This window comes from Pipistrellus kuhlii, unplaced genomic scaffold (genome assembly GCF_014108245.1).
Source record: "Pipistrellus kuhlii isolate mPipKuh1 unplaced genomic scaffold, mPipKuh1.p scaffold_m20_p_4, whole genome shotgun sequence".
Classification (NCBI taxonomy): Eukaryota; Metazoa; Chordata; class Mammalia; order Chiroptera; family Vespertilionidae; genus Pipistrellus; species Pipistrellus kuhlii.
The window spans coordinates 88,901,057-88,927,376 of record NW_023425540.1 but is presented as its reverse complement, the minus strand read 5'-3'; the positions used below and the strand labels follow the sequence as shown (position 1 = coordinate 88,927,376).

Here is a 26,320-nt window from a genome sequence, read left to right as displayed (position 1 = left end):
GTATAATCTGAGTGAGCTAAGGTGAGTGCTGTAGGGACAAGCAGCAGCAGCTTTTGAATTTTCAAATCGGAGGCTAAGCATTTACTTTTCAGAAATAGAATCGAGTTCACTTCTCATACTAAAAAAGCAAATGACACTCAGTGGTTTAGAAAATCTGTCCACTGCACATGTAAACGCAGTGTAGTGTATGTAGCCTTGCTTTCTATGTTGCTAGTAGTCTGGTGACATCATTTTCATCCTCATGAATGTTAGCTGGGGACACGGGAGGCATCATCTTGCATTCAGAAGGACTAGGATTTGGTCCCAACTTAACTTGTTAACTCTCTGAATGACCTTGGCCATATTACTTAATTCTCTTGATCTTAGTTTCTTCATAATCAATGAATCCTTGGTCAAAAGTGACAGCCTGGTGTGCCCCAGTCTGTTATACTTTAGTCTGGTTCTCATTCTCTGCATCACCCTTTCCTGGGTGAACTTGAGGGCCTTTTGCCTCTGTAGTTATTTTGCTAAGGTTCTGTTAAGCCTCTTTATGTCTTGTAAAGAGGAAATCACCTGGGAGCTGATAGCCTAGAAGGTTTTCCAAAATGGAAATTTAGCAGAAACATCTTAATCACCCACTTTCTCCCTCCATCCCCAAATGCTATTTGTACTCATCTTTTGTGAAAGAAACTGAAACCAGAGATGACAATTGTACCTGAAAGGAAATTTGACTGACTCTACTTAGTTCAGAGGACACATGCTTTTAGATTGTTCCAAAGTTGGAATAATCTTTGCTTGTTTGTACCTCAGAGTGACCCATAGTCTTATCTGCATTTTCTCTGTTATAGCCAGCCTTGTGGGATGTGTAGTGCCAGGCTTTGTTCTTATAAATCCTATTCTGACCATTTCAGAATTCAGCCAAGGCTTCAGCCCAAACTCCCCAGACACTTCTCATAGGACTAAAGTGTCTTTATCTTCTTAGCTCTAAGGCCTAGTCCTTTCATGTAAGGTGGGTGGCACTCAGGGAATGGGCAGAGTCTTGTATTCAGGAAGTGCTCTTTACCAGGACTCACGTTTAGCACCAGCAACAGTAAAATTCTGGCCCCTTCTCTGAGCTCTTCCATGTTTCAGGTTTTGTCTTGGTATCTATTATACTTTGAATGCTCAGTTATATTTGAGCATGCTGGAGAGCGCACTGCCCCCCCCCCCCCCCCCCCCCACACACACACACTGTAAGAAAAGCCTGCCAAAGAAGTCCTGGACTTCCTGAGCAATGTCAGTTTTTGAGATTACTAAGAGGTCAGTGCCCTTCGACTAGTTAGCATTTGTTTTGCTTTCCGGTCACTTGTTGCCCAGATGTGCAAATGTATGTTTAGTAAATCTGATGTAAGAGCTCTGTCCCCAAAGTCCCCACATTTCCAGGACTCCTTGTCAGAACTTGCTCTTTATCAAGAAGTTAATAGTCATCAGTTCAATGAACTGTGGGATTGCATTCACCCAGTGATTAAAATGCAAGTGGTGAAGCTTGTGTATAAGATTTCCTGTGGAGTGGCAGCACCAAAGTTTAGAAACGTCAGGCCATCCTATATAATAAAAGCATAATGTGCAAATTGACCCAACGGCCATCCGGACAACCATCCAGGACCACGCTATGACACCCACTGGCTCCAGGCCATTGTCCCATGATCACCTTGCACAGCAGGGAGGCCCAGGCCACTGGCCAGTGGGGTGATCAATGGCGGGGGCCAGGGGGGTAGGGAGGGCTTACTTTACTTTTCATTTTTTTAACTCCTCACCTGAGGATATTTTTCCATTGATTTTTTTAAAGAGAAAGTGGAAGAAAAAGGGAGACAGAGCATCGATGTGAGAGAAACATATCAATTGGTTGCCTCCTGCACATGCCTTGACTAGGGCTGGGCCAGGGAGGAACCTGTAACTAAGGGATGTGCCCTTGACTGGAATCGAATCCAGGACCCTTTAGTCGGCAGGCCAATGCTCTATGTAGAGCCAAATCAAGGATATTTTCACCTTTTGATATTTATTTTCTAAGCATTCTTGGAGAACATCAGTAAGTGCAATCAAAATATAAGTACAAATAATCCTATTTAATATTTACTGAGTGCTATGCTAAAACCTTATTTTCCTTGTTCTCATTTAATTCTTGTCATTAATCCCATTGTATAAATGCTAAATCTAAAGGAAAGAGAAGGTTCAGAAAAGTCATGCTGAGCAAACCACTGTAATATCCCCAAAAGTAACAAAGACGTAACTATATGCCTAGAGAAAACTCAGAAAGGATGTGTACCAACGATGGTTATCTCTGTAGGATAAGAGGTTTTTATTTCTCTCTCCCTCTTCCCCCTTCCCTTTCTCCCCCCACCCTCTTTCTCGTTAATTCTCACCTGAGGATATTTTCTCCATTCTTAGAGTGAAGGGGGAGGGAAGGGTAGAAAGAAAGATTAATGTGAGAGAGGCACACCCATCGACTGCCTCTTGAACGTGCCCTACCAGGGCTGGAGATTGAATATGTGCCCTTGACCCGGAATGGAAAACTGAGACCCTTCCATGCGTGGGCGGATGGTCCAACCACTGAACACTATTAGCCAGGGCTATTTTCTTTATAACCTTTAAAAAGGACCATTTCTTACACTTCTTCCCCCCCCCCCCCCCCCCCCCAGACACCTGTTTCTGGGTGGAGTAGATAGAAAATGCTCAGTAAATAGAAAAATGGTTCTTTCCTTGGCTTGATTTGGCCTCAGTGTTGGTAGCTCTGGGCATCTTTGCTGCTGTTCATCTGGCAAGTCCCCAGAGGGGGCTGCCCCTTTGCAGTGGAAGAGCAGAGGCCTCCAGGGTGGAGGATGAGCTTGTCATGGTGTAGGGCAGTGGTCGGCAAACCACAGCTCTTGAGCCACATGCGTCTCTTTGGTCCCTTGAGTGTGGCTCTTCCACAAAGTACCACGTGCGGGAGCGCATGTACAGTGCGATTGAAACTTTGTGGCCCATGCGCAGAAGTCGGTTTTTGGCCTGGGCGAGTCTGTTTTGAAGAAGTGGCGTTAGAATACTCAAGGGGCCCAAGAGCCGCATGTGGCTCACGAGCCGCGGTTTGCCAACCACTGGTGTAGGACCATGTTTCCCTGGCTGACAACGGAGGCCCAGACCTGGCAGTAAATACTGACTAGCCTTTAGCCCAGCAGGTTTGGAGGAGACTGGGGACAATCCGCTTGCTTGGTGACTCAGTGTAGCTGATGTAGGTTGTCGGGTACCTTTTGAGCTTCTCTGGTTTAAAGTGGAGCTGCTCCAAACTGCCTGGTTCAGCTGTCAAGTGCCCTGCCCACTGCCCTCTGCATGAGGCCACGCCGTTAACAGGAAGGACGGCCTGCCTACTAATGTGCTTCCTGCCAAAGCAGAGCTGTTGCATTTTTTTCTTTTAAGATTTATCTATGATTATTTATTTTATGTTTTAGGTAACTTAATTTTGATATAATTTTAAACATACAATAAGGTTGTCAGAACAGCACAAAGAATTCTCGTGTTCCTTTTAACCAGTTCCCATAGCATTTTGCCTCACTTGCTTCCCTTGGATGTCTCCCTCTCTCCCTGTATGTATATGTATGTACACACACACACACACACACACACACACACACACATGTTTTTCTGAACCATTGGACAATAAGTTGCAGGTGACCTATCCCTTTACTTTTTTTTTTTTTTTTTTTTTTTGAGGGAAGCATGTTTCACTTTGTTGGCATTATCAATCCATCCATAGGACAGGTGTTATTTTCCCCATGAAGTGAGATTCTTTTCAATCTGCATAACCTGTGCCCACACATCTTCACCTTGAAAATGTAGCACTTCAAGCTTTAGGGAGGGTACATTATTCCTTCTTCACTTTCACAATTTTGACACTGCTGCCAGAAGACTTCTCGGCGCCTGCTTTGAATTCAGTTTTCAGTGCATCCCTCACTGCTTTTGCACAGATCTGGGAGTAGCGGATGTAGCTGAGTCCAGCCTGTCGCCAGTAGGCCACCGTGATGCCGCGATGGGAGGTGGGGGGGGGAGAGAGTCTGACCGAACCCTTTACTTTTGAATACCTCAGTATGTACTTCCTAAAACAAGGACAGTCTCTTACATAATCACAGTACAAAATAAAATAAAAAACCCACAAGTCCACATCAACATAGTGCTGTTGCCTAATCTGCCGTCCATAATAAAATTCTGTCCATATTCAATATAGTCCCAGTGACGGCAGAGCTTTGTTTAGAAGGAAAACACCCCTGAGAAGTGTGGGTGACTCTGGTGAGGTGGCTCTGAGGAGAGCAGAGCCAGCAGGTTATTTGGGGAAATGACTGCCCTGGGCTCCACATCACCTGCGCTTGCTCTTTTTGTCTCCACAGGGCCGGAGGAGGAAGGGCAGCAAGAACCACACTCGCAACCATGTTAATGGTACCGGAGATCTCGAAGGGGGTAGAAGAGCCAGAGAAACAGAGCTCCAAGGCCCCGGAAAGGGAACGTCCCAGCAGGTGAGGATGGGGACACCGGCTGAGCCAAGGCCTGCATGCCTAGCATATGTGGCGGTGTGTGCTGCAGGCACCAGGTATAGTCAGGAGCCCTGCTGCTGTGACCCTTGAAATGCCTGGCCGGGACAGCAGACAGCACCCTGGGCTGCTCAGCACTCTCCCTGTGTGTCCTGGAGGAGATGGGACAGGCACTTCTAGGGGTGTTGAGTAACAGAATTTGATGGTGATGCTGGTCCTTTTTCTTCTAAAACCCTTAGTATTTTGTCATCTGGAGAGAGAAGAGTATTAGAGGCAAAGCTGGCATCTTTCCAGTATCTCCCACAGACCCTTAATGTGGGAACAACTCCCAGGGGTAGGACCAGTTCCTCTGAGCCTCAAGTTACTAGGACCTGTTCTCCATTATTATCCTCTCATCATTAACAAAGTTCTCTCCCTCTCTCTCTCTTTTTTTTGTAATCCTCACCTGAGGATATTTTTCCATTGATTTTTTTTTAGAGAGTGGAAGGAAGAGGGTGGGGAGGAAGAGAGAAGAACATAAAGTGAGAGAGAGACACATTGATTGGTTGCCTCCCACATGCACCCTGACTGGGGTTGGGGATCAAACCTGCAACCCAACTACATGGTCTTGACCAGGTCTTGTAAGCCTTGACCAGGAATCGAATCTGAGATCCCTCATTACGCAGGCTGACACTCTAATCACTGAGCACACTAGCCAGGATGCAAAGTTCTTTTTGCGTGTTTTATTTTATTTATTTATTTATTTATTTATTTAATGACATATTAAGTTTTGGTGGGGTAAATTAAGTATGAAATATTTAAGTTGTATTAAGATACATTAATTTAATAATTCAAATTAAGTTACTTATAATTATGCCTTCATTCAATAATAAATTATTCTTCAAAGTAATATTGACATTAAAGGTAATGGTTTGGTTTGGGACCTCAGGTGTAGACACTTGTGCCAATCCTATTGCTCTGTTTATACCACTCCCAGCCGTATGTAGTTTCTTTTTTATTCCTGATTTCAAAAGCTCTTTGCCCTCCTACTTCTCTTTACCAATTGGCATATATATCCTTGAAACTGTACATTTCATTGAGAAATGTAGTGTTGATTGTGCATGTTTTTACTCACACCTTAGAATTATGTGGTATTGGCTTTTACTCAATGCTGTGCTTTCAAGACCAATCTTATTGCTCTCTGTGCAGTGTTTCAGGAAGGGAGTGCCTTTGGTCGTAAGTAATCCAAAGCTGACCTCACGGTGTGGTTGCTGCCCTGGTCTGGCTGCTCCCCATGAATCCAAAACTCCTTTTGGTGATCCTTCCGAGCTGCTGAGCTGGAAAGCCAAACCACTTCCCAGATTCCCTTGAGCGAGGAATCCATGATTTAGGTTCTGCTCTTGTGCAAGGCATAAATTTAGAACAGCGCTAAATAGCTTGGGACATCCGTTTTGCTGTCGCACATCACCACAGATCCTCTGGCGCTCTGGTGAGCAGCTTCCTGATTCGTCAGCTTCCTGTAGTGGTGAGTGCTGTTTCCTTGATCGCACGCACAGATCATGTGCCTCTCAAAGCTGGACGTTGCTCCTGGACCTAGAGCCTGCTTCTCCATCCTTTTCTGTTTAAACGAGCCAGTTATTTTCTTTTTTAAAATAGATTTTATTGATTTTTTTTTACAGAGAGGAAGGGAGAGAGAACAATAGTTAGAAACATTGATGAGAGAGAAAAGGGAGAGGGAACAATAGTTAGAAACATTGATGAGAGAGAAATATCAATCAGCTGCCTCTTGCACACCTCCTACTGGGGATGTGCCCGCAACCAAGGTACATGTCCTTGATCAGAATCGAACCTGGGACCTTTCAGTCCGAAGGCTGACGCTCTATCCACTGAGCCAAACTGGTTAGGGCTTTTGTGTGTTTTAAAAAATGTTTTATTACTACCAGCAGGAGTGGCCTGCATTGGGTGGCAGGTACGCTGGGCTCAAGGTGTGTGTGGTCTGTGAGAAATGATGATTGGGAAGCTTGAAGGAAAGGGGCTGGGGGCTGGAGGCCAGCTCCAAGGGTTCTTCAACAAACTTCTGGGAATGCTTAAAGGTATCCTGGCAAGCTAAGAACAAGGCGCTGACAAGATTAAGAAATTCTTGGAAATCTAGCTGCTCATCAGAGTTGAGGTCGTTTCTTTTCTTTTTTTTTTTTTAAATTTCTTTATTGATTATGGTATCGTATAATTGTCCTCATTCCCCCATTCCTATCCCAAACCCCTCCCCACGTATGCCTCCACACCCCTGTTGTCCATGACCACTGGTGAGGCTTATATGCATGTACACAAGTCCTTTGGTTGATCTCTTCCCCTTACCCCCAGCCTCCCTAAGGTCCAATTTCTTCATCAAGCAGTCAAGGACACCAGAGTCCTTCTGGTTCTTTGTGAAGGCAGCCAGTTCCGTATTTATGAAAGTTAGGAACTCCATCTTGGGGAGTGTGAAGCTGTTACTGTCCTTTCCAGCATACCTCTGGAAAACAGCAGAGACTCGATGCACTGCTCGGTCTCTGTAGGGCTGGACATTTTTGCCACGTCGGAGTGGAGCGAGATGCAGAGGTTGTGAGTGGGAAGCAGTGTGGCGAGCTCTCAAAGTTCTTTTTATATCTTGAAATAATTGTTAATATTAAATTATTGTCAGAATGTGGGTGACACTTGCTACTCTGCTAAAGCCAGCAGAGGCTGGGCCATGAGAGGCCAACTTTTTTTCACTCGAGTAGACAGATTGTATGTACACATAAGCCTTGGCCAGTGCCACCATCTTTAGGGTCATGCATTCTCTGCCTTGTCTGGAACTGGCATCAGGCGGCACAATTTCATCCTGTGTAATTTTGTTAGGCAGCACACACAGGTCCTGCCTGGCTCCAACTTTCCCAGCATTTGTCTCCTTCTCAGCGACATGTAATCCTGAAGAGGCTGTGGGTCCAAGATGAGAAGCAGCAGCAAGGTTGCACTAGAAGATTCACAGTCAGCTCTTAACAATTGTGTGTATTCTGGGAGAGACATTCCCCAGGGCTGGCTATTCCCTGGAGAAGTCTGCAAATGCTGGGAACACAGGTGTTTTCTTTGGGTATTAAGTAGCCACAGAAGCAAAGCATCACTCATTTGGGTAGTTCAGAGACAGGGACACTGCTGAGAGGCTGGCTACAGTCGTCCCTCATGTTACCTAAGTCCTTGGTAGCAGACTTATATGTTTGCCCTGTGCTTTCTGGGAAGACCCTGCATCTATGCTGGAGTTGAGTTTCTGAGCAGCCCCTGCCTACCAGCTTAGCAAGCGACATGCTAGAGCTGGGTAAGGGCCAATTCACACACACATACATGTACATGTATACACTTGGTCTCTCGAACAGTGATTTTCAACTAGTGTGCTGCAAGAATTTAAAAATTTTTTAAAACGTGTAATATCTATTTTTAAAACATGTAATATTTATTTAGACAGGGGCACTGACCTCTTTTCCCTTAGATTGTCAAATAAAAAAATGACAACAGCCAAAACAATAGCCATCCGGTGACTGCTTTGTCTTGAACCATAAATATATAGGATATATATATATATATATATATATATATATAGAGAGAGAGAGAGAGAGAGAGAGAGAGAGAGAGAGAGAAATTTGTCGTGACAAATTAAGGATTGGTTAACAGAAATCCTTATATACAAGCACTAGAGGCCCAGTGTATGAAATTTATGCACCCACTTGGGTGAGGTGGGGCGGTCAGGCCTAAGCTGTCAGTCAGACATCCCTAGTGCTGTGGTTGAGGCGGGAGAGGCTCCTGCCACTACTGCTGGGCTCAACTGGCTTCTGGCTGAGCAGCGGTCCCCTGGGAGAGCACTGACCACCAGGGGGCAGTTCCTGTATTGAGCATCTGCCCCCTGGTGGTCAGTGTGAGTCATGGTGATCTGTCATTATGCTGTTTGGTTGATTTGCATATTAGCCTTTTATTATATAGGAAGGCTAGGCACCTGATTTTTTAAAGTCACTTTGATGCAAAAAGAGAAGGTAAGTAGTATTATTATTTTTATAAATCAATCAAAATTATACATATTTTTTGGGTTAGATTGATAAATATATTTTTTGTTGTGCTACAGAATTTTAGTAATTGTGTGTGTCATGAAATGCAAAAGTGTGAAAATTGCTGTTCTACAGGATGGCTGACCTCTCTGAGCTCCTGAAGGAAGGGACCAAAGAAGCACATGACCGGGCAGAAAACACCCAGTTTGTCAAGGACTTCTTGAAAGGCAACATCAAGAAAGAGCTGTTTAAGGTTTGTGCCTCGTCATGGATGGGTTTGGGTTAGGGGGCCATCGTCCCATGAGAAAGATTTCCCTGGAGTTGCTCCAAGGGGGAAGCAAGGCCTTTGTTACACTCCACTAGTACTTCTCTGATGCCAGTCTATAGTTTTCATGGCTTAAGTGGAATAACGTAGTGATGTAAAGAAAGCAAAAGTATCCATGTCCAAAGAATTCACCATGACATTCCTATAGAAACATGAGTTTTTTAAGAGTGTGAAATAATTTGTTGTATAAAAATGGGCCTTTGGGGACAGGAAGGGGGGTTGCTGCTCAAGTCTTTGCTTTCAGCTACTCAGACATGGTGGACGGTGGGCTCCAGAGCTGCCACCCACGGCCCACAGTCCTTCCCATTTGGTCTCTCCCCATCACCCTCAACAGCTGGCCACTACTGCACTTTACTTCACATACTCAGCCCTCGAGGAGGAAATGGACCGCAACCAGGACCATCCAGCCTTCGCTCCCTTGTACTTCCCCCTGGAGCTGCACCGGAAGGAGGCGCTGATTAAGGACATGGAGTATTTCTTTGGTGAGGACTGGGAGAAGCAGGTGCAGTGCTCTGAGGCCACCCGAAAGTATGTGGAGCGGATCCACTATGTGGGGCAGAATGAGCCGGAGCTGCTGGTGGCCCATGCCTATACTCGCTACATGGGGGACCTCTCGGGGGGCCAGGTGCTTAAGAAGGTAGCCCAGAGGGCTCTGAAACTCCCCAGCACGGGAGAGGGGACCCAGTTTTACCAGTTTGAGAATGTGGACAACGCGCAACAGTTCAAACAGTTCTACCGGGCCAGAATGAATGCCCTGGATCTGAGCCTGAAAACCAAAGAGAAGATTGTGGAGGAGGCCAACAGGGCCTTTGAGTACAACATGCAGGTATTGCTTGGGGCCGGGCGGAAAGGGGCCTCTGATGGTGTGAGCTGATCAGAACTGTCCAAACCGATGGACACTGGTGCATTAGGACAAATGCTCTGCACCTAGTTTGAGAGAAAATCGAGGGACCAAATAGGTCACAGAGGGCATGAGTCCAGTGATAGCTCTGCTTTATTTGATAGACAGCCTCTGTGTTTTGTTTTTGGAAGCAGTGAGGCCTCACCACGAAGTGAACTTGGGGAGAAGGGAATTGTCTCCTTTCCTCTCACCACAGGGTTCTGGTTTTGAGGAATGGAGTTCTTCCTTTTTAGCATGGATTGCTATGAAAAGTCTTGCTTGGTAAGTTCAAGGAGAGAACAAAGGAGAGCGAGGATCATAACTCAGTTTACAAGTAGCCTTTAGATGGAGCTGAGGCTGATGAGGCTGATTCTGTCCCCAGAATCTAGGCACCAGTCAAGTGGCCCTGGAGGGGAGTGAAGCATCAGCCTAACCACAGGCCTGTCAGCCCTCTAACCTGATATCAGGGGCCTCCTGGGTCTACTCAAGATGGGTCAGCCCTGCTAGGGCCTTATTCTTCCATATTCCTTTTTTTATTGCTTCTTGCTGAAAATACCCAGCAGCTGGAAGTGGGGAAGTACCATGGCTCGAAGAGTGTTTTTACTCTTATCTGTACCTTGGATACTTTCAGTCGTGGGTTGTGGTGACAAGGGGAGGTCTACTATGATCAGCAGCCATAGGCTGCTGGACAGCACAGGTACGACCATACTTCCCAGAACTCGTGCTAGGGAGAAGTGCCAGGTCAGTGTCCCCGAGTGGAGCTGCTGTTTTACTGGTTTGCACCTCTGAGCAAACCTTATCTGCTGAGCACACCTTACCTGCTCCAGTTCCCTCTGCAGAAGAGGTTTTTCTCTGAAAGTAGAGTTAAGCAATCCAGTGATGGTGTGCTCCTCTGCTCCTGCAGGTATTCAATGAACTGGACCAGGCTGGCTCCTCGCTGGCCAGAGAGACCGTGGAGGACGGGCTCCCCGTGCACAATGGGAAAGGAGATGTGCGTAAATGCCCCTTTTACACTGACAACCAAGACAGAGGTAGGCCTTGTATCCCCAGCTCCCCTCCGGGCAGGTGTGTCAGTGTTCCCACTGATGCCATGTCCCGTTGGTGCTGCCACACAGGTGCCCTGGAGCGTAGAAGTTGTCCCTTCGGAATAGCTCTGGTGACCAAGCCCAGCATCCCGTTCATTCTGGCTGCTAGTGTGGCTTTGGCTGCTGGTCTCTTGGCCTGGTACTACATGTGAAACACCCATCACCTCATTGGCGCCCTCCTCCTGAGTGACTGCTGACTGGCTCCCACCTCTACCTGTGACAAAACCACCACCCCAGGTGACTTTTTAAAAATGCTGGGTTTGAGGAAAGCAACCAATAAAAGCCAGACACTAAAGCCTCTGCCTGTTAGTGTCCTCTGCGGGCCAGATGCTGAGCTGAGGCCCCCCTTCTTACAGCAGTCCAGGCTGTAGCACTGGGAACAGCCGTGTAGCTCAGTGACTGGCCTGGGCCTCTGGAATCAGCTCTGCTCCTGGGCACCCACACCTCTCACCCTGAGATTTTTCTCCTTTTGTTCTTCCTGCTGTCATCATTTAGGGGGGTACCTTTCCCTGCTGGGAGCAGAGCAGCCAGCCAGGCCAAGGCTAGGAGCTGTAGCCCTGTGGGAGGCAAGGGACGCCACGAATGCTCCTGCTCTACTTGGGGGCTCACTGGGCGTGTGGTGAGGAGATAGAAGCCAGGCTTGCCTGGGCTTATCTGTCTCTAGCAGAAACCCCCGAGTGGGGTGTGTCCAGCCAAGGCCTGTCTCCTCCTGACCTGTCATGCTACAGCACTCAATAAAGTGGACTCTTGACAGCTGCCGCCTCCTTCCTGGCACAGATGTCATCCTCGCTGGTCCCTGACAGCTCCTCCTGCTGTGCTCCAAGACTGCCATTTACCTTATAAATAAGCATAAAAAAACCATGTACTTGTATCGAATAATAATCGATTGTCTAAAATAGAAATGTGAACTTAAATATTTTTATTAATAGGCATCTATTTTATATAATTGAGGATCTGAACATTTTAGTCACAAAAGGGTTAAATGATGGGGGAACTTTTTTTTTTTTTTTTAACTACTGTCCAACCTATCTACCCCCACAATTCAGATGAAGGTAGGGACAGAGCTGTCCAGAACTTGGGGGCCCAGACTATCACCCCCGCCCTCAGAAACCTTAGCCCAGTGTCTCTGTCTTGCCTAAGGGAGTGAAGCTACCTGCTTCCAGAGTAGGATGACCCTGAGCTTCAGTTGGAGGGCTCCAGCCCATGGTGAATGCTGTGATGTGGAGATGGGTAAAACCAGTATCAGAGATAGTAAGATTGTCAACACTTGCCCTGGGCCAGTCACAGCTGGAATGCCAGGGCTCCTCCACACTAACTCTGGCTTGTTTTAAATTTAACTAGGTACTTAAATGTTAGTGTCATCCCTGGCAGTCGGTATAACATAAGCACTGAGAGACCCCGAAGACTTGACAGCGCCCCTCCCCCCATGCGCTTAAGACTACCTGTAGCCCCACCCTCTTCCTCTTGCAAAAGAAGGAAGCCAGGCAAGAGAGCAGAGGCCCAGGTCAGAGGAGTGAACGGACCAATTTAATGAGAAACTACAAACAGACTGGTCACAATTCACAGTGAGAGAAGGCCATGCAGAGGCAGTGTGAGACCAGGAGAGGGGTGGCAGCAGGGTACAGCAGTCCACAGGTGCAAGTTACTGACAAACCATTCAGAAAAGAGACAGCATGGCCTCAGGCCCAGGACAGGGCTAGTCCACCAGGGTACTTCCGCCACTTGTAGTTGCTCCTTCCTGGTCCCCAATCCAGTGCTACAGTTGTTCCTGCTATAGTGCCTGGAGCAAGCACAGTGACAGTGAGTCAACCTGGGTGAAGTGCCCAGTTCATTAGAAAGGATCTACAGAGAGAGAGCATTTTAAATTTTGAGTGAGCCTATTGGCCATCTCTGGTCTCAGCTGAAATACATTAGCCTCCAGGCAAAGATCATGCCCACACACAGCAAGGACATGTTTTGGACAGAGGGGCTGGGTTCCTGGGATTCTTCTGGCCCCAGAAAAGACACGTTCACAGAGGCATTGTGGAAGGGGAGCTAGGCAGAGGCCAGAGGCACGTCTTTTGGTGAGCCAGGGCCGGGTCACTTATCCCATGAATTGCAGTTGTGCCGACTCTTTCTTAATTCCATGTGGCTCCTGGACAAGGTGTTGAGTTCCTGAGAGAGGGAGTCATTCCTGCCGACAATCATGCTACCTCTAGGACCCCAGGAACCCTGGCCTATGACTCCGTCCTGTTTGGATTCACATTCCCACTCTTGGCCTAGTAGATTAGAAACTGGCTACAGGCACAGACCCAAAGACCCACTGTAGGCCCAGGTCTGAAAAACTAGCCATTGCTCTGCTGCTTTTGGTCCCAGAAGAATAAGGACCAAACTTACACCTCATATAAAAATGGAGGAGTGAGACCCCAGCAGAGACCCTTCCCAGTGTATCTTCCTAATCAAACACCAAGCAAACCAGCAACATACATGCTCAGTGCCAGCTCCCTGCCACTTGCTGACCCTTGGCCTTAAATCCAACAATTTTTGCCGGAAGTCAGATGCTCAGGGAAGGGCAAGGCAAAGACGACGAGAGTTCCAGGGGACTGGTGGAACACCTTCCGCCCCCAAGCGGGAGTGGGGACACGAGCCACTGAGTGTAGGGAGCAAAGCACAGGAGTCCAGACTGACAGCGGGGAGTCCAGTCCAGACCCCGTTAGCACAGGCGCTTGTACGTGTAGATGTAGGCTTTGCAACTGGGGCACGTGTGCGTCACATCCTTGAAGTCGTTGATGAGGCAGGGGATCAAGCAGCAGCCCAGATCGCACCTGCATCAGAGAAGGGAAGGCCTGAAAAGAATGTGCTGAAGGCACTGGGCCTACTCCACTGGGTAATGGGCAAGTGGAGCTCCCCACCCCGCAAGCACTCATACCACTTACCCCATGAAGCAGCAAAAGAAGCCCAGCACGAAGTTCATCAGGCCAATCTCGTAGGAGATCTTGGTGGTGATGGCCTGCTGGCAGTGGGGACACACTGTCTGCACAGGTGCACCCTCGAAGATCTCTCCCTGCAGCACTGTCACTGTAGTGGCAGCCCCTGAAGGGACCAGGACTGTGGCTGTGTGTCCGCCAGGACCAGGATAGGGCCCTGGCGAGTAGGGCCCTGGTGGGTAGGGCCCTGGCGGGTAATAGCCCATCGATGCATGGGGGCCTGGAGGAGGGTAGAAACCTGGAATGGCAGAGAAGACAGAGCAGACGAGTCACTGGCTTGTCACCCCACTGTGTCACATGAGAGGTAAGTACAAAGCTGCCAGCACTCAGGGCACAGTTGAGGAAGCAGTCCTAAGACTTTCCTTGTCCCTGTCCCATGGGGACCAAAACAGAGAAGATACTTGACCCAGCCAGATAAGACAGCTGAGAACAAGGCCCAATCTACCCCTTGGCCTCAGCTCGATGCGTTTGCTCCCTGCCTCTGACACAGGGGACTGGGCACTGTGCTCGAGGACCTCAACCACAGGAACGAAAGCCTCGCTGCTCATCAGCCCTTCTGTGCAAACAGGGCTCTCTTCCCCACCAGTGTGAGGTCCTGCTCTGCAGTGCCACCTGGTCCACTTGGGGACACCTGTGCAGGAACTCTGGTCCTCTGGCTTAAGTAGACCCTCCGAAGAGCTGCCTGGTGAGCAGGAGACCAGGCTTCCACCATGGACTCAAGTTCTGGCAGGGTGTGGCCTGTGTAGCACCCATGAGTCCATAGCCACTGCCTGAGGAGCCTTCCCAGGAGTCAACCCTCCTGGCAGGCCCTGGGCTCCTCTGGCTCGTCCACAGTGCTTTCCCAGCAGTGTGTTGCTCTGTGACATCTTCCCATATCTACCCTCCATGCCCACAATCATTCCCCCTGCTCCAACCAGCAGTAAACACCCTCACAGAACACCAGCCTGCCTGTAGCAAAGGCTGGACAGACACCTGTGCTCTGCTGGGATCTTCCCAACTTACCTGGAGGCATGTAGGCTCCATCTGCATTCACGTGTGGAGGGATGAAGCCAGGCTGGGGCATTGAGTGACCAGGTGGCTCATAAGGTGGAGGGCCAATGTCTGCAGGAGGCAGTGACATGCCTGCGGGGGGCTGCACCACAGCAGGGGAGGTTTGGCCTGGACAGGAGGAAGGAAAAGAAATGCAGAGGGCCCTAGCCCCACTGTCAGTGGGAGGGGCTGCTCCAGACACAACTTCAGCAGCTGGAGTGGGCAAGGGGAAGGGCTCTGAACCCTACCTGGGGTTGGCAGGGCTCCACTTTTCTCCTCCAGGAGGGGGGCTGTGGGGCCTCCAGGATAAGGAGGAGGTGGGTCATTAGACATCTTCGAGGCTTCTCCTGAACCTGGAGGGAAACCCAGACGTGAACTATGCTCCCAGCTCCCCTACTGCCAGTCACGTACTGAGGTGTCAAGGGGCTGCTTTGTGTCAGTCCTCCGAGAGCCACCCTCGTCGCTGAGCCCAAGGACATGGGGCCTCCTATGGTTCCTACTGCAGTTGTCCCCTGCTTTTGGGGCTCGGGCCACCTTTTAATCCCATGCAAATCTCCACACTGGGCAGAGCAGTGCTGATAGGTGGGGCTGATTTTCTTGAGGAGAGTGGCCACCAGGTTCCCTGTAGATCCTGCAGATACCCCACATTGCCAGGGGTGACCAGCCCAGAGCCTCCATCCTCCACATTTCAAGGTACTAATCTCAGTGGTCACCTGCACTTACTGTGTGAAAGCCGAGGGTGAGGGAAACCGGGCGAGGAGGACAGAACCCAATCAGTAAGGAGGACAGAAGCTGGTGAGGTGAACCCCCAACCCCCATGGCGAACCTAATCTAGGGCTCCCCAATGCAGCTTGAGCACTGGTCCTCTCCTCCCCTAACATTCAAGGAGTGCTGTGCCAACCTCGTGCCAGGGTACTGTGTCCTTGTGGGAGGGGACCTGGGAGACTTCTTACCTCAAGTCCTAGGTGCTCAGAGCTGGTAAGCAGGTGAGGCTCCTTCCAGTGCTGGCCTGGGTGCACACGCAGGACTGTGGGGAGCTGTTTCATGGGGAGAACAAGCAGCTCCTTTAGCACCAGGGCTGGGCCGGACCTGGACAACTGGCCTCCTGGAAGCCACACTCCCTCCCTCATTCATCTGGTCTCCCCCACCCGCTGCTGCCCAGCGCAGTACCTTCCCTCGTACCTACCCACTCCTGAGACCCCCCTTCCCCTCTCTCAGCTGTTCTCTCCCAGGGGCCACGGCTGGTCCTCTGCATCTCTCCCCATCAGGCCCAGACCAGCGCCCCAGCACCAGCTCTCAGAGCCGGCTGTGCCCTTCTTTGTTAGGCGGAACAGGGTGGGAAGGAAGATGGTGTCAGTTAAGTGGAACACTTTTCCTCATTTCCTTCACAAGGTTCATTGAGCAGCTGTATAGATTTTGAACAAAAGATCCAGTGATGGCAACTCCCCTAGTGTATGTGGCTGCCTCCTACAGCCACCGGGCTCAGTTCAGAACCATATAGTGATGGAGGTCTCAAACATTCCTGCCAGGGGGGAGGGGTTCGGGAGTCACTAGGCTTAAATATTAATTCTAATGAGTTAAGTGTCAGGGCCAGAGTGACTAAATGCAAGCAACAAAAACAAAGATAAATTTTCTTAAAATTAAAAACTGCTTCAAAGGACACCATTAAAAAAATTGGAAAGAGAACCCACAGAAAGGGAAATTTTTACAAACCATATGTCTGCTTAAGGGATTTGCACTTAGACTATATAAAGAACTCTTATAACTCATTAATAAGACAACCCAATTAAAAAGTGGGCAAAAGATCTGAGTAGACATTTCTCTAAAGATAAACAAATGCCCAATAAGCACACAAAAAGAGGCTGAATACTGTTAGCCAAAAGGGAAATGCAAATAAAAGCCAAAATAAGGCACCATTTCATACCAAGTTAAAATGAAAAAGTAAGTATTATGTAGAGAAATTGGAACTCTCACATTGCTCGGGGGGGGGAGGGGGGGTGTTGTAAAACTGGTGCACCTGCCGTAGAAAATGGCAACTGACGGTAAGAGTTACCACGTGACTCGGTAATTCCACTCCTAGGTATATACTCAAGGTAATTGAAAAACTGTGTCCACAGAAAAATTTCCCCATGGATGTTCATAGTAACATTATTCATAATAGCTGGAAAGTATACATAACTCATGTTCACCAACTGAAAAATGGATACACTCATACAGTAGACTATTATTTGGTCATAAAAAGGAATGAAGCATTGACACACACTACAACATGGATGAACCTTGAAAACATGCTCAGTGGCGCCACTAGTGTGGTTGAATGTTGACCTGTGAACCAGGTCATGGTTCGATTCCCAGTCAGGGCACATACGTGCCCAGGCTGTGGGTTCAGTCCCCAGTAGGGGGTGTGCAGGAGGCTGCTGATCAATGATTCTCATCATTGATGTTTCTATCTCTTTACTTCCTCTCTGAAGTCAACAAAAAATATATTTTTAATAGAAGGACCGCGTATTTTATGATTCCTTATATAAAACATACAGAACAGGCAAATCCAGGGGCTGGAGGAGGGGGTGGATGGCCAGAGAGAATGGCGAGTGTGGAATTTCCTTTTGGGGTGATGAAAGAATGTTCTAAAACTGACAAATGATGGTTGTATAATTTTGTGAATATACCAAAACCATTGAATTATATACATACTTTAAGTGGAGAAACTGTACAGTATATGATTATGTCAGTAAAACATTTAAAAACAAAGAAAATAAAATTGCCCAATTTTATCATCCTAATGCCCCAGTCTCTCTGCATGTTTCTGTTAGTCTGTATGCACAGGCACTTATATTTTTATATACTGGCTATCATGACCAACAGTTTTAAATTATTTTAATGTCATATATTTCCTCCATCTTGCAAGACCCCATGACTATCAATTTTACTATTCCCTAAAATGGGCCCTCACTGTTTATTTGACCGTCCCCTGAGGCATTTAGAATGCTACTTATTACTTTCATTAAAGAAAACAACAGGGAACACCTTTGGGCAATGTTCTTTTCATTTCTTGGTTTATTTCCTTGAGCTAAACTTGCCAGAAATGGTATCAACATGTTATGCCTTTAGTGAAGGATGATGTTAACTGATAGTGCAAACTTTGGTTACTGCTATCAATTTGTAATGTTAAGATGACACCAGCAAAAATTCAGAACCACCATCAGCCTGAAATCTGGCTGAATGGAAGTCCTACAACTAGAGAATTAAAGAAGAAAACAGCCCTAGCTGGTTTGGCTCAGTGGATAGAGTGCCAGCCATGGACTGAAGGGTCCTGGGTTCGATTCTGGTCAAGGCATGTACGCTCGATCCCTGGCCCTGGTCAGAATGGGTGTTGGAAGCAGCTAATCGATCCACACTGATGTTTCTTTTCTCTCTGTTTTCCCCCCTCCCTTCTACTCTCTCTAAAAATCAATGGGAGCCGAAACCGGTTTGGCTCAGTGGATAGAGCGTCGGCCTGCGGACTGAAAGGTCCCAGGTTCGATTCCGGTCAGGGGCATGTACCTTGGTTGCGGGCACATCCCCGGTAGGGGGTGTGCAAGAGGCAGCTGGTCGATGTTTCTCTCTCATCGACGTTTCTAGCTCTCTATCTCTCTCCCTATAAATATATTTTATTGTTTTTTTTACAGAGAGGAAGGGAGAGAGATAGAGAGCTAGAAACATCGACGAGAGAGAAACATCGACCAGCTGCCTCTTGCACACCCCCTACCGGGGATGTGCCCGCAACCAAGGTACATGCCCCTGACCGGAATCGAACCTGGGACCTTTCAGTCCGCAGGCCGACGCTCTATCCACTGAGCCAAACCGGTTTCGGCTCAATAAAATATATTTAAAAAAAATAAATAAATAAAAATCAATGAAAAAATATCCTCAGGTGAGGATTAGCAAAAAAAAAAAAAAAAAGAAAAAAGAAAAAGAAAGCACATTGAGACTGATAGGAGGGGTGGAGCCACAGAACAGGTTGGTCTGACACCCACGAAGCTTTTTTTTTTGTTGCTATTTTTCATCTTCACCTGAAGATATTTTTTTCCATTGATATTTAGAGAGAGATGAAGGAAGGAAGGAAAGGAAGGGTGAGGATGGGAGGGGGAAATAGGGGAAACGAGGGAGAGGGAGGAGAGGGAAGAAAGAGAGAGAGACAGAGACAGAGAGAGAGAGAGAGAGAGAGAGAGAGAGAGAGAGAGAGAGAGACTGAAATTGAAGAGTCAGTGGATAGAGTGTAGGCCTGCAGACTCAAGGCTCCCAGGTTCAATTCCAGTCAAAGGCATATACCTTGGTTGTGGGTATATCCCCAGTAGGGGGTGTGCATGAGGCAGCTGATTGATGTTTCTAACTCTCTCTCTCCCTTTCTCTCTGTAAAAAAAACAATAAAATATATTTTTAAAAGAGAAAGAGAGAGAGGCATTGATTGGTTGCCTCCTGTACATGCCCCGACTGGGAAGGGGATTGAACCTGCAACCGAGGTACATGTCCTCGTCCAGGAATCAAACCCATGACCCTTTGGTCCGTGGGCTGATGATCTAACTACTGAACAAAACTGGCCAGGGCCATGTGTGTGGCGTTTTTTAATCTTGGCTACAGAGGTATCCGGTGAGGAGCAAGGGGTCCCAGCCCCACACCAAACCCTTCAGGCCAGGGCTCCAGACCCGGAAAGAGAAGCCCTGTAGCTTCGGGCTGTAAAAACCAAAAAGTTCCTCTTAAATGGCCAGTGCATGGACTTACTCGGACTACTCACTCTCAGCTCCAGCACTGGGACAGTGGCTTGCGGGGGATACAGGTACATGCAGTCCAGGAGGAACTGGACTGTCTGACATTGGGGCAAGTCCTGGGGGGTAGTTTTCTTCCAGACAGAGGTGCTGGCAGGGGTCATTGTCCCCATGCTGAGACCTCTTCTGTTGCAGAGCTAACTGGCAGGCACCACATCTGAGTCTCCGTCAACCTGGCCTACACTGTTGACTCTGTCCTGGTGATTCCTTGAGACCCTGCCCACCAAATTTGTAGCCCCACCCAAGTTGTTTGGAGAGGCTTTCCAAACGAGAATGGCCTGTCCTGACTCAGGCTTCAGACTAAAATCTCTTAACCATTTGTACAGCATAAGACGCAAGCGGCAGACCTTTTTAAATTAAATTCAAAATATCGTGGTATGTGGGGATGGTTTCTGTTTTGGGTGGCAGTTAACTGGTTAAACAAACAGCAGCTGATGTCAGCGTAGCTCCTACCTGGGGTTTCTCAATATGAGACATGAGGTCTAGTAACAGCTTATCTTGCTGTTTAAGCCCAACACAAGTAGCAGCATCTATAGATTGCTCTGTAGCTCCAGCTGGGTGGCCCCAGCAGAGGCTGACTTTGCACCTCCCAGGAGGCCAGAGCCAGTGCACCTGGCGGACAGCTACACACCATACCATATTACAACTCTGCAGGTCACAAGCGACCAGACTCAGTGAGCACCAAAGCCCAGTTAAAACAAGTCCTGCTCCATAGTGTCAGCTACTGCATAGCAGCTCTCCCACGTAGTCACAGCTGGTCCTTCCTCATAGCCAACTGGCCTGGGGGTCAATTCCTCCCAGTGATGCCAACAACAATCAAGTACAACAAAACTGCACAGAGCCCACCAAAGGGCACACCTAGAGTGCACACCTAGAGTGAGCCACTGGGCCCTACAGGCCACTCTTCCAATTCTAGGAGATATAGTGGCTCTACCTAATACACAGAAACAAACACAGGGAAGTAGCCCACATGCTGAGACAAACAAGTCACAAATGAGAAAAACAAAGAAACTCCAGAAAAAGAACTAAATGAAATGGAAGCAAACTACTAGATATAGAGTTCAAAACAATGGTTATAGAGATGCTCAAGAATCTTAATGAGAGTTTCAAAAGACTTAGTGAGAATTTCAAGGGTCTTAGTGAAACAAAGACATGAAAAAGGACCAGACAGAAATTAAGCATACACAACTGAAATAAAGAATAATTTGTAGGGAATCAACAGTAGAATAGAGGATGCTGAAAATCAGTGATTTGGAATACGAGGAGCCAAAAAACACAATCAGAAGAGCAGAAAGAAAAAAAAGAATTCAAAAACATGAAGATAGTATAAGGAGCCTCTGGGACAATTGCAAGCATACCAACATTTGTATCCCAGGGTGCCAGAAAGACAAGAGAGAGCAAAATATTGAAAATCTATCTGAAGAAATGATAACAGAAAACTTCCCCTACCCAGGGGAAGAAATCCTAATACATAAAAACCCAGGGTCTGTAACGACCGGACGAACAGTCCATTCCCTGGCCCTCAGGCTCCACTGATGAGGGGATAGCTAACGGGGCCCTGGGGGCCCTCTGGCTCCAATGAATCCATGGCAGCAGTGACTGGTGAGCAGGTGGAAGGCAGACCGCTTGGTCCCTACCCCGGCACGCAGGCTTCCATTGGTCAGGTGACGGCTAACGGAACCGGAGTGAGTGGCACAGAGTGAGTGGCATGGCAGGGCTGGCGAGCTGCTAGAAGGAAGGCCTCTTGGTCCCTCCTCCTGGCCCTCAGACTCCAATCTATCGGTGGCGGAGGCGGGGCGGAACTGGGGCTGGCTTCCTTAGTAGACAGGAGGACAGGACAGGCACCAACGGACTAGGGCAGCTGGCACGATCCCACAGCACTGCCGGCCTCCTGGAACTCGGCCTCGGGCACTGCGGCCGCTTCCCTCCCTAGATGCTCCACAAGGAAGAAAGGATACCAGCAGCAGCACCAGGGCGACCAGGGGTGACTGACTGCTCTCCCTGTGCTTCCTCCAGGTCACTCGAGCTGGCTCTACCCACCCCGCTTCAGATGAAATGTGATCACTGCACACAGAAGGAATATAGAAAAACAACAAAAACTGATGACCAAGAGAATGCCACAGTCCATGTCCGGAGTCCGGCTCAGGAGAACGGAGAGAAGGGAGAATTCCATAAGCTGGCCTATGACAAGATATTTCTGAGCGACTGCCTGGCTTGTGCCAGTTGTGTGACCGCAGAGGAAGGAGTCCAAGTTTCTCAACAGAACAGCAAGGACTTCTTCCATGTTCTGAACCTTATTACTAAGAAATCTGATACCTCACAGCACAAGGTGCTGGCAGTGTCCATGTGTCCTCAGTATCTGCTTTATTTTGCTGCTAAATTCAGCCTCAGTGTCACTGATGCATCGAGAAGGCTCTGCAGCTTTCTCAAAAGCCTTGGGGTGCACTGTCTTTGATGTGAAGATAGCTGCGGACTTCAGCATCCTGGAGAGTCGGAAGGAATTTGTGCGTTGGTACTGCCAGCACCCATGTGACCTCTGCCTGCCCTGGCTGGGACCGATATGCAGAACATGTGCTGGGTCACCCCATCACCCTCACCTCTGCACAACCAAGTCTCCCCAGCAGATTATGAGCTCTCTGGTGAAGGTTTACTTCACCACACAGCAGAACCTGTCCCCAGAAAGAATTGCCACATCATTGTGGCCACATGTTATGACAAGAAACTGGAAGCCCTTTGAGAAAATGCTCCCACAGCTTTGCATAGTTCCCAGGGTGCTGACTTTTAACTTCAGGTGAAATTGTCCAGATAATGGAGCAAAGTGACCTCCACCATATATTAGAAATAATAACAGAAAACTGGAGACATGTAGGAGAAGGTGGGCTCCATGAGGGTGCCAGCTCTGACGGGTACTTGGCACACATCTTCAGGCACGTGGCCAAGGAGCTGTTCAATGAGGACGTGGGGGTGCTCACCTACCGCACCCTGAGGAACAAAGACTTCCAGGAGGTCACCCTTGAAAGGGACGGAGAGGTTCCGCTACACTTTGAGGCTGCTTACGGCTTTCGGAACATCCAGAGGTGGTCCTGAAGCTGTAGAGGGGCGAGTTCCCCGCCACTTTGTGGAGGTTCTGGCCTGCGCCAGGGATGCCTGAGTGACGGGGGCCAGGCCCAGGCGGAGGACGGGCATGTGGGAGGGCACTGCTGTGGCAGATGAAAGGCATCTACGCTGCCATCCGGTGTGGCCCCCCGAGACCAGTGCCCATGTGCAGGAGCTGTACCAGGAGTGGCTGGGGGAAAGGGGCATGAGGCTCTCCCCGGGCCCAGCAGCCCTGCATCCCGCCTAGCAGGGCCCAGGGCAGCCTGCCAGGACATCAAGTGGTAAAGGTCCAGCAGATGCCCGGCCTTCAGGCTGCCTATAGAAGGGTGTCAGACACGTGAAGGAAAGGCTTAGCATCTCTGTCATCACTGTAGTTTTCAGAATTGCCTGCTCCCCATCTGTCGGCTCCCTCCCTCTGAGGGGCACTGTCATGGTCACATGGATGCAACTGAAATACTGTATCTCGAGAGGATTGCCCCAATGTACGTATATCCTTTTATTTGACAATGAAAGAATCCCAAAGAACAAGAATGGAGGCAGACTACTGTCCTTTAGGCTAAAACAACAACAACCCAGAAGTGTCCTGCAAAGAGCTGAGACTTGGTTCTGCCCACACGCCTCAGAGACTGGATGAGGAAATGGCCCAGTCTGGCTCTGACTTTACCCACTTATGTTATTCTTTTTTTTTTTTTTTAGAAAGTTGTCATTTCTTTCTTTCTTTTTAAAATATATTTTGTTGATTTTTTACAGAGAGGAAAAGAGAAGGATAGAGAATTAGAAACATCGACGAGAGAGAATCATCAATCAGTTGCCTCTTGCACACCCCCTACTGGGGATATGCCCACAACCAAGGTACATGCCCTTGATCGGAATCGAACCTGGGACCTTTCAGTACGCACACCGACGTTCTCTCCACTGAGCCAAACCAGTTTCGGCCACTTATGTTATTCTTGAAGATGTCTTTGCCACAGTGTGAATAAACTGCCACCTTTTAGAATAGGGGCTCAAACGAAAGTCTGCATTTCCAACTTTTCTTGAAACAGATCTATGTTCTGTAGCTGTGGCCACTGTCCTGAGATCAGGTCCTGTCAACCAGGTCCTGTTGCTCGGAATCGGGGCACTGGAGAGGAAGCCCCTTCCCCCTCCCCCGTGCCATTTTTCATTCAGGGATTGAGCTGAACTCACTTTGGGGGAGGCCTGGCAAAGGTGACAGGTGTCACAGATGGAAGGATGGAGGATGGAGAGGCAGAAACCCTGTTCGGTCCCTCCCTGGGTGGGGTCAGGCAGATGAAGGCTGGCCAGCCCACCCCACAATTGGGTGAGATAGTGTCCTCTGTGTCCACCTCTCACCTGTGGTCCGGCCACTCCCCTCAGCTCCGGACAGCCCTCCGTGTCCCACCACAGTGCACTCTGCCCTAAGTGAGAAGGAAGAGAGCAGCTGGCCCACACAACTACCCAGAAAGATATGGCTCACGGCTGGCGAGTGCAGTGGCAGTGGCGGGAGCCTCTCTTGCACCTGTGGCAGCGGTAAGGAGCAGTGAGCAGGCAGGCGGTAAGGAGCGAGGGGTCCCAGACTGAGAGACGGATTTCCAACTGTCGGGTGCATGCTGGGTTGAGGGAACCCCCCCACCCACAGTGTATGAATTTCATGCACCGTGCCTGTAGTAGACTTATAAAAGTTCAGGAAGCGCAAAGAGTCCCAAACAAGAGGAACCCTAAGAGGCCCAAACAAAGACATCATAATTAAAATGCTAAAGGTAAAGACAAAGAGAGAATCTTAAAAGCAGCAAGAGAAAAGCAGTTAGTTACCTACAAGGGAGTGCCCATACCACTGTCAGCTGATTTCTCAACAGAAACTTTGCAGGCCAGAAGGGAATGGCAAGAAATATTCAAAGTGATGAATAGCAAGGATCTAGAGCCAAGATTATTCTATCCAGCAAAGCTATCACTTAGAATTGAAGGTCAAGTAAAGAGCTTCACAGACAAGAAAAAGCTAAAGGAGTTTATTACCACCAAACCAGTATTACATGAAATGTACAAGGGCATTCCCCCCCCCCCCTTTTTTTTTTTTTTTTATAATATATAGTTATTGATTTCAGAGAGGAAGGGAGAGGGAGAGAGAGATAGAAACATCAATAATGATGGAAAATCATTGATTGGCTGCCTCCTGCAAACCCCACATTGGGGATTGAGCAACAACCCTGGTAGGTGCCCTTGACTGGAATCAAACCTGGGACCTTTCAGTGGGAGGAGGAAGAGAGGGAGGAAGAGGGATAGTGGGAGGGAGAGAGGAGTCAGAAGAGAGATAAAAATTATGAACAATAAAATGGCAATATCTACATATCAACAACTGAACCTAAAAACCAAAATAAACAAACAGGAATCTAATGAACAAAATAAACTGATAAATAAAATAGAACCAGAGGCATGGAAACATGGAACAGTTGGATGAATCTCAGAGGGAAAGGGGAGGGTGGGAAGAGATTAACCAAATAACTTATATAGAGTACCTATGGACACAGGGTGGTAGAGGCCTGGGACGGGGTGGGAACTGGGTGGAGGGGGACAGAGGGGGGAGAAAGAGGGAACAGCTATAATACTCTCAACAATAAAGATTTTTTTTTTTAAAGATGACATTTGATTACTTTTATTTCTTTGACCACCATAAGGCAGAACATCTTCCCAAGTATTTACCTTCTAATGGGAGAAAAGGAGCCTTAAGAGGCTTGACTGGTAACTGGAAAACTCTAATACACCACGTCTGTTGGAATGTGGGCCAACACAAACTCCCATTCTATGTCCATCTGGGAGTCCTCTGGGTGTCACCACTGTCCACCATGCAGCCCCAGCTCACCGGAGAACTAGCCAAGCCCTGGGATGCTCTGAGCAGGCCGGGAAGAACTGCACTGCACCAGCTGAGTCACTGGAGCACCTTTCCGTTTTAGGCGAGAGGAAGTAGCCTGGGTCCAACAAGCCCCTCCATGACCAGGAAACATGCACATGTGCGCGCACACACACTAAGTATCACCTCTGAGGATGCAGTCATGGCCTGCTCTTTCATCAAAATCACTGGATCTAATTCTGTTGTCTCCCAGAGTGCAAGAGTTCTATTTCTGGATTCTTCCACCATAATGATAGCACATACAGGGCGAAGACCGCCCTCCTGTCCCCCAGCCCTGAGCTGTCCTCTGCACCTACAGCAGGCGCTGCTACAGGCCACCCATACTTGGAACAGGCGCAGGAACGCTTCCACTCCGGACACTGACACAGGCACCAGAACCCCTTCTCCCGTCCCTTTCCGTGGGGAACTGGGACCTACCGCTCCTCTGTCTTCTCCCCTCCCCTTCACATCCACACTCACCCTCTGGCTACCCTCCTGAACTGCGGCAGACAGGGGTAGGCCCTTTGATATGAAGGAGAGATTTCTGAAAAAATGGCTCCTGAAGACTTCCAGAATTCAAACCCCAGTTCCCTACCACCTGTCTCCCATTAAAAAGCCAAATGTGCATTTCCACAAACCTCCATTGTCTAAGGTGCAATAAAAACTACAGGAATGAAGTATTTTTTAAAAATCACTTCTGAAAGCCAG

General features: G+C 48.4%; 3 protein-coding genes and 1 pseudogene across 9 annotated transcripts in view; 2 read left to right on the top strand and 2 right to left on the bottom strand.

The window, feature by feature from the left end:
* The window catches only part of HMOX2 (heme oxygenase 2), a 34,132-nt gene extending 12,412 nt beyond the window's left edge, over window positions 1-21,720 (top strand). The window contains exons 2-6 of one of the 4 annotated variants that reach the window (XR_006739698.1): window positions 4,377-4,502; window positions 8,681-8,798; window positions 9,205-9,696; window positions 10,655-11,072; window positions 21,652-21,720. Coding sequence is in view for 2 of the 4 variants with exons in the window: in XM_036410269.2 (XP_036266162.1) it covers window positions 4,417-4,502; window positions 8,681-8,798; window positions 9,205-9,696; window positions 10,655-10,987 (1,029 nt within the window). In the remaining 2 variants the exon portion in view is untranslated. Of the gene's footprint in view, window positions 1-4,376; window positions 4,503-8,680; window positions 8,799-9,204; window positions 9,697-10,654; window positions 11,768-21,651 lie in introns of those variants that run through there. The other 3 variants (XR_004983001.2, XM_036410270.2, XM_036410269.2) reach the window with 3 other exon arrangements.
* LOC118703699 (ATP synthase subunit epsilon, mitochondrial-like) lies at window positions 3,765-4,161 on the bottom strand. The gene is made up of 2 exons (XM_036410790.2): window positions 4,154-4,161; window positions 3,765-4,088 (listed from the first exon to the last, which is right to left on the bottom strand). The coding sequence occupies exons 1-2, from the start codon at window positions 4,159-4,161 to the stop codon at window positions 3,857-3,859; spliced, it is 240 nt and encodes a 79-aa protein (XP_036266683.1). The 3' UTR covers window positions 3,765-3,856.
* CDIP1 (cell death inducing p53 target 1) overlaps window positions 11,740-26,320 on the bottom strand; it is a 35,992-nt gene continuing 21,411 nt past the window's right edge. For 3 of the 4 annotated variants that reach the window (XM_036410274.2, XM_036410275.2, XM_045571335.1), the window contains exons 2-6: window positions 15,784-15,867; window positions 15,079-15,183; window positions 14,804-14,959; window positions 13,751-14,039; window positions 11,740-13,639 (exon numbers count right to left, since the gene is read on the bottom strand). In XM_036410274.2, coding sequence (XP_036266167.1) covers window positions 13,528-13,639; window positions 13,751-14,039; window positions 14,804-14,959; window positions 15,079-15,163 — 642 coding nt within the window. In that variant the 5' untranslated portion in view covers window positions 15,164-15,183; window positions 15,784-15,867 and the 3' untranslated portion in view covers window positions 11,740-13,527. Of the gene's footprint in view, window positions 13,640-13,750; window positions 14,040-14,803; window positions 14,960-15,078; window positions 15,184-15,783; window positions 16,755-26,320 lie in introns of those variants that run through there. The other variant, XM_036410273.2, reaches the window with a different exon arrangement.
* On the top strand, window positions 21,686-23,399 carry LOC118703698 (annotated as a pseudogene).